At 37.8% G+C, this 10,410-nt stretch overlaps 1 protein-coding gene across 1 annotated transcript; it reads right to left on the minus strand.

The window, feature by feature from the left end:
- Positions 1-2,481: 2,481 nt before the first annotated feature.
- Positions 2,482-3,114, minus strand: LOC134204668 (uncharacterized; the record flags this gene model as incomplete). The annotated part of the gene is made up of 1 exon (XM_062679444.1): positions 2,482-3,114. A coding segment is annotated over exon 1 (633 nt), but the record flags the coding sequence as incomplete, so codon positions are not given.
- Positions 3,115-10,410: the final 7,296 nt, after the last annotated feature.

Raw genomic sequence — 10,410 nt, forward strand, 5'->3', positions numbered from 1 at the left:
TTCATCTTCGATAATCATATTATGAAGTATTATACATGGATTTCAAATCATTCTTATTCCATAGCCGAGCTGGATTTTTAACTATAGCGAATCGTCCCATTAACGTTTCAAACGCCCTTTCGACATCCTTTCTGGCCGATTCTTGCTTATCTGCAAAATACTGTGAATGAAAAATACTCTTAGATATAGTTATTAAGTAAAAGCAGCGGTGTAAAATAAAACTACGAAAAGTAGTGCGCCGACGTATAGTATTTGTTTTACCTTTCTCATATACACTAAGGGAATATATTCACTCCAAAACAAACTTTTTATAAAAGGCCCGGATACCCATAGTGTTAAATACCAATCGACTCAGTTCTACGAATTGAGGTGATGTGTAGAGTTTCCATTTCCCGGCCATTTTCGTTGTCCCGGGATTCGGGATGAATTTGTTCGTATATCCCGGGAAATCCCGGGATCCCGGGATTTTTCGATGTTTCCTTACAAAACTTATTTTTTGATTTAAAAACGATTTTATTCAATGTTCAGGGGTAAAGTTCATATTTTAGAAAGGCCAGATAATACAGATTTCAAATTGGAACTCAATTCAATTTCATTTGAATCGATTCTTTCGAAAAAACGACTTCAAAAATCAAATAATATTCACGTTTCTCTCGGAAGGTAGAGTACCCTTTTGGAATAAATGATCACCGAGTCCGAGAAGAAGGGTTCGCTGGCGGTTGAAGTCGGCTTGACTCTTTGCATTGTTTTGAATATGAATTGGGTTTAGACAGTTGCTGGGATTGCATTCAATACCCAAGTGACTTCCTAATCTTGAACAGATCGCTTCCTAATCTTGATGTTAATCGTTAATTCATCGTTATCGCCGATAAAGTTAATTGTGTTCAACATAATCGCTTGCTGCGAAAAGAAGAATCAACTCAATTATTATCTATAGTTTAACGTAAGGTAAACCGATAATTTAACGATAATGGGGTCAATAGATTACGCGATTAAAGTTGGTATACAATTTTGGCAGAAGCCGAGAATTGGAAAACGATTGAATGCAGCCTGTTGACCAGAGATGATTTTGAAAAAAAAATAGGCAGAGCATCGGGGTCGGACCACTTGTAACTTGCGCATGTGCCGGAAAGTTTGTAGTACGAACGTTAATAGGAAGGACATGAATTGGATCAAGAATTGTTTTGGAGGCAAGAAGCTCAGGAAGACTGACTCAATGTTGGGCGGCGCGAGGAGATTAGTAAGGCGAATATCAGTTAGTGTGCACAACCTCGCTGTAGACGGGAGATGGGTAGGAAGCAGGCGCCAAATAGATGTATCTGATCTTTTACTGTAAATTAGGGATCTCACTCACTCACTCACGCGACAACTGATCACTCCACCATGCATTTTATCCGGATAAATTACAGTGCGATAAACTCCGGGACAAGCGATGGTGCGAAAAATGGTTATCCTTCTTCCTATGTTTCGCGAAAGTCAAATGCTGCTCACTTTGCCTCTCCAAGCTGATTGAATCTGACGATGCGCCATGATAAGCAGAAGGTTCAATACAGCAGTTATTCCCTTCGCTTTCAATTAATTCATGTGGTGGCGTGGTTATAATCTAAACATTTTAAAATTGTTTTGGGTTCGAATCCCGTTGCGATCCTAAATTTTTGTAAATATGCTTATAAAATTTATCTGGTGAGGCGACGAGAAAAAAAGGTGAAGGTGTTCTATTAACTATCTCCGATATTTTCATGTCTGTTCCTTTCTTACTAATTTAATAATAAGATGATAAAGATTGTGCATCACAAAGAACCTTGGCTCCGTATACATGACTGAGCCTACCAAATACACGAACGTGAAAAAAAATCATGTGTGATTGGAGGTATAAAAATATGATATGAGTTTATCACATAAGTTAGGTTTCGAGTTCAAAACAAATAACTTTTGTAAGAAGAAAAATTACACTGTTTTTGAACCGGAAATGAAACAAAATTTTATATCCCGGGTATCCCGGGATTTTCGGGATTTCAAAAATAATATCCCGGGAATCGGGAAATCTCGAATTTTCCTAAATCCCGGGATTTTTTGTCCCGGGATGGAAACTCTAGTGATGTGTGTGTGTGCACCCACCCAACAAAATGAAGCAAAAGTGTCACTAATTTTTTGGACACTTATCCTTAATCGGTTTGCTCGCAACAAGTTTCATTCGACGCAAAATATTCTCCCATTGTTTCCTATCGAAAATTGTCTAGATCGGACTGTGGGCTCAAAAGTAATGGCCAAAATACTATTTTTATAATGTACAAGAAATGCACCATTACCGCTAGGAGGATGAATCAGGTTTTTTCCTAAAACAAATCTAAAGCCCCAAACGCAATTCGAAACGGCGACTGAAACGGAAAATTTGACATACAATATATGGGTTAACTGTCAATCCTGCCGTTTTTGTCGCCATTCCGCTGTATTGCGTGGGGTCTTGTGGTGACTACATACCTTGCGCTTCAAACCCACTGGTGACGATATTGTTTGAACCAGCGTTGCGAGTGGAGGATATATTCCGTCTGCTAAGTAATACCCAGTATTATAGGTACGATCATTGACTTCGAATTGAACTGGAGGAGTTTTTCCATTGTAATAATTGGAGAACAATGGAGACCTATCCATCACGTTGATATCGTTGTTCGATCCAGGCATACCGAAAAACACGTGCCTTATCCACAAATCGTACGACGCAACGGCCTCCAAGATAATTGTGGGCTTCTTCTCCTTTCCCTTATACTGCCTAGCCCAGACGCTAGGGCAGTTTTTCCACTGCCAGTGGCAATAGTCCAACGATCCGAGCATGCCGGGAGATCCCCGTTCTTCACCTAATCTCAGCAAACGCGCAATGTCCTCCTGAGTTGGAAATCGCAGATATTCATCGCCGAAAACTTTCTCCACTGTGCAGCAGAATTCAAGCAGACACTTTCGAGCTGTCGATTCAGCCATTCGTACATATTCATCTATAGCATCTGACGGGGAGCCATACGCCAGTTGCCGAATAGCCGCTGTGCACTTCTGAAGACATGACAAGCCCATCTTACCAGTAGCATCCGGTTTTTGTACGAAATACGTGTTCGCTTCCATTGCTGAAGAAATTTTAAGAAATAAATTTCGATGCATCCGGAAGCGCCGCCGGAACTGTTTATCGGTATAAACTGGAGTAGTTGAAAAATAGTCGTTGAATAATCGGATTGCTTCTTCCACTGCGTGTCTGTTAATATTTCCGCTTTTTCCTGGCCGAGATCCTCTTTTATTGTTGTCACCAGATGACGAAAATGATCCATGTGCGTATAATAACATCTGTTCCGCGAATTGTTCCTCTTCGTCGCTTGAATGGAAATGTCGCTTGATGAAAATGTCAACATTCCATCAAAGTTTTAGGATATTTGGATTTGAAGTTATTGCCTCAATATGGGGACAATATGATCCCTCATTAGTCACCCAAACAAAAATTTGGCGATAAAATTCAAAAAAATATGAATCTGTTCAGAGGTTTCTAATTTTTTTTTTGATTTGACAGATTTGATGAAGGGTTGGCAGGAAAAAATATGTATTGCGTAGATATCATAGAAAGGGGATCATGTCTCCCCTAATTTCTAAATTGCATGTGCTGTCGACTTCAATGACAAAAAAAACGTTCATGTATACGCACAGCAATTCGAAAATTCTGCTTATTTTGAAGGAAAAACATTTAAAAAATCTGAGGGCACCTTTCTAATTTTATAAAAGCAAGTTCTAGGAAAGGTATCAATTTCCTCCGAATATTTTAAAAGTCGTTTTTTGGCAGCACTCCAAAAAATCGATTATGTATCAATAACGACAATATTTTAAGGACTGTTATACATCAGTAAAGTTAAATACTATATTTCTTAGAGAGTCTGTGTGGAAATCGCGTATGAATATTTATTTTTGGCTGCGATACATCGGAAATCAAGAGATTTGGTTGAAAAACGGCTGAGATTTGGATGCTCAAAGTTGCCATTCCACATTGGAATCATCCTGAATTCCACCAGGAATTCATTCTGAATTCCATCAGGAATTAATTCTGAATTCCATCAGAAATTCATTCTGCATTCCCTCAGGATTTCATTCTGAATTCCATCAGGAATTCATCCTGAATTCCACCAGGAATTCATTTTGAATTCCATTAGGGATTCATTCTGAATTCCATTAGCAATTCATTCTGAATTCCATCAGGAATTGATTCTAAAATCCATCAGGAATTCATTTTGAATTCCATCAGGAATTCATTTTGAATTCCATCAGGAATTCATTTTGAATTCCATCAGGAATTCATTTTGAATTCCATCAGGAATTCATTTTGAATTCCATCAGGAATTCATTTTGAATTCCATCAGGAATTCATTCTGAATTCCATCAGGAATTCATTCTGAATTCCATCAGGAATTCATTCTGAATTCCATCAGGAATTCATTCTGAATTCCGCCAGGAATTCATTCTGAATTCCGCCAGGAATTCATTCTGAATTCCACCAGGAATTCATTCTGAGTTCACTCAGGAATTCATTCTGAATTCACTCAGGAATTCATTCTGAATTCCATCAGGAATTCATTCTGAATTCCATCAGGAATTCATTCTGAATTCCATCAGGAATTCATTCTGAATTCCATCAGGAATTCATTCTGAATTCCATCAGGAATTCATTCTGAATTCCATCAGGAATTCATTCTGAATTCCATCAGGAATTCATTCTGAATTCCATCAGGAATTCATTCTGAATTCCATCAGGAATTCATTCTGAATTCCATCAGGAATTCATTCTGAATTCCATCAGGAATTCATTCTGAATTCCATCAGGAATTCATTCTGAATTCCATCAGGAATTCATTCTGAATTCCATCAGGAATTCATTCTGAATTCCATCAGGAATTCATTCTGAATTCCACCAGGAATTCATTCTGAATTCCACCAGGAATTCATTCTGAATTCCACCAGGAATTCATTCTGAATTCCATCAGGAATTCATTCTGAATTCACTCAGGAATTCATTCTGAAATCCATCAGGAATTCATTCTGAATTCCATCAGGAATTCATTCTGAATTCCATAAGGAATTCATTCTGAATTCCATTGGGAATTCATTCTGAATTCCATAATTCATTCTGAATTCCATAATTCATTCTGAATTCCACAAGGAATTCATTCTGAATTCCATCAGGAATTCCTTCTGAATTCCATAAGGAATTCCTTCTGAATTCGATCAAGTTCATTTGTTACATACAATTCATTCTGAATTCCATCAGGAATTCATTCGGAATTCCATCAGGAATTCATTCTGAATTCCATCAGGAATTCATTCAGAATTCCATCAGGAATTCATTCTGAATTCTCCCAGAAATTCATTCTGAATTCCCCCAGAAATTCATTCTGAACTCCTCCAGGAATGTATTCTGAATTCCTCCATTCTGAATTCTTCCAGGTATTCATTCTAAATTCCTCAAGGCGTGAGTTTTTCCAAGAATTTCTGGATGAACTCCTGGAGGAACTCAAAGATAAGTTTCTGGAGAGACTGAAAGATGATTTTTTGAAGAAACTGCATGTGGAGCTCCAGGTGGAATACTGGATAAAATCCGGGACAAATTGCTAGAGGAACTCCAGGACTAATTCCTAGAGGAACTTCAGGAGAAATTTCTGAAGGAACTTTGAGAAAAATTCCTGAAAGAACTTCAGAAGAAATTCCTGGAAGAGCTCCTAAAAATCAAAGAAGAAATATTTGGCAGAACTAAAAACAACTCCGAGAGAAATCACTTGAAAAATTCCAAGAGGAACTCTAGGAGTAATTTATGGAGAAGCTTCAGGAAAAGAATATCCTGGATATACCCTAGGTTGAATTCCCTGATTGACTCCAGGATGAATTTCCGAAGGAATTCCAAGATGAACGGCTAAAGAGACGCCAGAAGGAATCCTTGGAAAAATGCCTGAAGGAATTCCTGATGGATCTCTTAGAGGAAACCCTTGTGGAACTACAAAAGAAATTCTTAGAGGAACTTCAGGAGGAAATCTTAATGGAACTCCAGGGGAAGTTTATGGTGGAGCTTCAAGAAGAATTTTCGGAGAATTTACTAGGCGAATACCTGGAGTAACTCCAACAAGGAATTCCTCAAGTTACTCCAGGAGGAATTCTTTGGAGAATTCAGAATGAGTTTCTGGGGGAGCTCAGAATGAATTCTTGAGGGAGTTCAGAATAATTTCCTAGGGATTTTAGAATTAATCCTGGAGGAATTCAGGATGAATCTTATGTGATTTTTCCAGAAGTTCTTAAAAGAATTCTACCTGGAGTTCCTCCAGGAATTTTTCTGGAGTTCCCTCATAATTTTTTTCCTGGAGCTACTACGATTTTTTTTAAGCTTCTCCAGAAACTACTCCTTGAGTTCCTTCAGGAAATTCGAAAAACTTCCAGTGGAAATCGCAAAAAAACTAGTGGAAGTCCTACAAATTTGTTCTTGGAACTCCTCCTGTAGTTGCTCCTGTAGTTCTTCCAAATATTTCTCATTTGATTCTTCAGGAGCTCTTTCAGGTTTTCCTTCTGACGATCTTTCAGGATTTTTTCTTAGAGCTCGTTCAAAAATTCTTCCTGGAGTTCCTCCTGAAGATTCTCCTCCTCCTATCCACAAACTTATCTTGGAGTTACTCAAGTAGTTAATTAAGGAATTCTTAGAATAACTCACGCCGCTGGTAATGTCGGTTAAGGCTTTTAGGAGTGACAAATGTGAGAGAAAATAAAACATTCAATAGCGTAGGTCTAAATTTGGAATTTCCCGTGAAAATTCTAAGAATTGGAAATGAAAAATGGAAATTACAAAAAATATCTAGTAAAAATCCAAGTAAATCTAGTAAAAAACAGTGGGAATTCCGAAAACATTGCTATGGGAATTTCAGATAATCTCGCTTGTATCGAGATCCGAGGATTTTCTTAAGTGAAACCCGACCAGGATGACAAACAAAATTATAACAAACTTGTTTATATAAGTTCAGATATAAATAACATCTGTTGATATAATTTAGTAACTGCCATTAATTTCGAGTAAATATTTTATCAAATAAAGTAACTGAAGCATCCACAGAAAAAAATCCTGGAGCAACTTCAGGAGGAAATCAAAAAGGATTTGCTTACGGAACTTCAAGATGGATTCCTAGAAGTGCTTCAGGAGACATCCCTAAAGATCTCGAGAAGATATTTCTGATGGAATCAAAAAAGGAATCATTGGAGGAATTTCGGGAAGATTTTCTGAAGAAACTTCCAAAAATATCTGGGTGGAGTTATTGTTGGAATTTCAGGAGGAATTTATGGTGGAATTCGAAAAGGAATTCTTGTAGGAATTTCATGACACACTTGTGGAAGAACTTCAGGAGGGATCACTGTTTTGGAACCACTGGCACTAAGTAAACGGCTTTCAGTTGCAAAACCAAGCAAGTGAACATCACAGTGACCACCATGAGAAAAAGATTTATGAGCTTTGACACGGGAGCGAGAGATAATTTTTGTTTGTAGGTACGGTCCGGCTGAAACACTGTCAACTGATCCCTGGATTAAGTGGCACAAATGTGAGACTTTGGAGAACATGTGAAATATTTTCTACCGAATGTTCCAACGGTTTATTCGGTCATAAATAATTTTCGGTAACTATGTGGCAGGTCTGTTGAGAGTTCCATCCAACTGTCGAGCCGAGCATGATTACCGGCAGCGCAATTGCCAATTCTGCAAATATTGTAATGTGCGGTAAACCAGCAGTCAATTTTAATGTTTATTATGTGCTTGTTTACTGAAACGGTCTCCATGTGCAAAGTTTGGCAATCGATGTAATATGTTGATTCTACACCTCACGGAGAGTATGTGAAATGATTTGAATGGTTTAGCCTTTTAATTAACTAATTTACCACAACGCGGTACACAGTGGAATAACATTTTGAACTGCGGTTGGTTTATGTTGATTTATTTAAACTGCAATTTGGAATCCAACCTAATAGACCTTGTATGTTACAAACATGACATTTAACGAATGTATGTGAATAAGTTTTTCTGTCAGATGCAGCACTAGGATTTTTATTTGTTTTCAGTGAAAAAAAAGATAATTGTCTTTTCAATTGAGTGCGTATAATTGATCTTAAAATGAACTTGATAGAAGCGACCTAAAAATGTTTATTATACTTATTTTTTAAAACTCATATCATGAAAGTCATTGAGTCTCCAGTTAGCCTTTTGAGCAAAGGCGTAGGATTGCCAATACGGAGATGTTCGATGAGAGTTCGATTTTCGGTCCGGTCCGTGATGTTTTTTGGTGGGAAACATTCTCGACTCCCTGGGCATAGTGTTTCCACTGTACCTGCCACACAAGATGCTATTACGGGCATAGAAAAATATCCTATAAATAATTGAGGAAATGCTAATAGAATACTAAGCTGTAAAGCAGGCCACGTTCCAGTTGAAATGTAGAGCCAAATAAGAAGAAAAAGAAATTCATTATCCATTATCACTCTTGAGAAGGTTGACGTTTTTTAAACCGTGCTCCTATAGTTGTTATGTAATAAGGCAGTTGAAGACATGATTCATATGAGTGTCACAAATCGCGGCGCATTCTGTTGCTTGAAAAATTTCCTTATCAACTCCTTCAACAAACAACATAAGTAACAAAGGATGTCCGTTTGCAATGCAAAAATGTTCCTACTGAAACTCGACTCCCATCTTCTCGGAATGCCCTGGAACAACGACTACGACCCTCGGTGTCAGCACCCGTCAGGGACAAAAGTGGAAAGTTGAAAACGAGAGAAATAACGCAATTTATGAACTCTTACAGCTACTTGTAAATAATTTCGCTAATGAATTGGCCCGACTCGGTGAACTTGCTCCACTACAGAGTTCGCGACTGGACCGGTTTCCGACCGAAGTTCCTAATAAAATGCTGCCCGTCAGAAGAATAATGGAAGCGTTCTGAACCAGAAGGACGACCGAGTCGAGGATTGTTCCACCAGAAATGGATACAGTTTCGAATTGGTGGGCAGAACAAGTGCAGCAGAAGGGATGAGCAGGGGGGAGTGGACGATTAAATAGTTTCTGCCTTTTATTTGTAGCCAGATGGAGACGAACTTTGGTCTAACGAGAAAAATGGCATCTACTTTTGATATCGACTAAATGCACATCTAATACTGCCAGACTTGTTTAAAATAAAAGTGGAAAGCAGTGTTTGAAAAATCTCTGCCTCTGTCATATTTTCTTACTCCTTATTACATTAGTGCCACACAATCTCAAAATCTCTCATATAACGTTCAGTTGGACCTCAAATATGTAACAAATTATCTGAACATCGATAAGAAAAATGTCATCCGAGCATATTGTTAAATATTCAGTCAAAATTATTATGCTGCCATCATAGGAAAGTTCCCTTGGAGATCGGCACCAAAGTGGAAACATCAGCAAACTCAAAAATGAATCGTGTTTTTCCTCCTCTGAAACGACGGCGACCCTCAGCGAAGATAACATCGAAGTTCATGACGAGAAAGAATTAAAACAAAATAAATATTCTACATGACGGGAATACCCGAAAAGAGCAGGTCCTGATCCGGTTGCTAGAACGCAGTGGTTTCAATTCCCCAAGCATGCCACAACGCACATTGGAGCAGAAAATGCTTCAGGCAAAACAATATTTGGTATGTTGTTGACCAATACTGAAATAATTGTAATAACTGTTTTAATGAGTTATCAAGTTTGCTTTGATAAGTTACGTGCATTTTACGTTTAATAATCTCATTAACCCTCTCCCGCTCATGGTGTCTGTAGAGCACCATCAAATTTTGCACCTTCTAACCTTCATCGAATTGTTTCAACAACAAGAAGCAATATTTAGCACATCTTTATAGTTCCATTAGATTGCAAAAAATAATAAATTTTGAGAACAAATAGTTAAACTATTGAAAACAATTAATTAACTATTGATTTACAATCAAAATCTTTTTTGTTTTCCACTAATTTAAGCTATGCCAAATAACTTTTGTTCTAGCATTTTTCTCAAAGATGATTCCTTCCTATTGAAATCCTTGAAAAAAGTCGTGAACGGGAAAGGGTTAAACATGAACTGCACGTAACTTCTAGAACCAGAACTCATCAGAACGTTATCAACGATGCTGCCTATTAGCTTCCATCATGGAGGAAGTAAATTTCTTCAATAATTTCTCAAGTAAGTATAAATATAATAATTTATTCCCTAGTGAATGGAAAAGTACAAAATGTTCTTATAAGAGCAAGCCGTTAAAATTTTATTTTTGTAGGGTGCAATACGTACTACGTTTAAGGACATGGTTGGAAGAGTACTACGATGTCAGTCAATATGGCACCGGACCTTCCACGGGTCAACCCCACACCTCC

This window comes from Armigeres subalbatus, unplaced genomic scaffold (assembly GCF_024139115.2).
Source record: "Armigeres subalbatus isolate Guangzhou_Male unplaced genomic scaffold, GZ_Asu_2 Contig813, whole genome shotgun sequence".
Lineage (NCBI taxonomy): Eukaryota > Metazoa > Arthropoda > Insecta > Diptera > Culicidae > Armigeres > Armigeres subalbatus.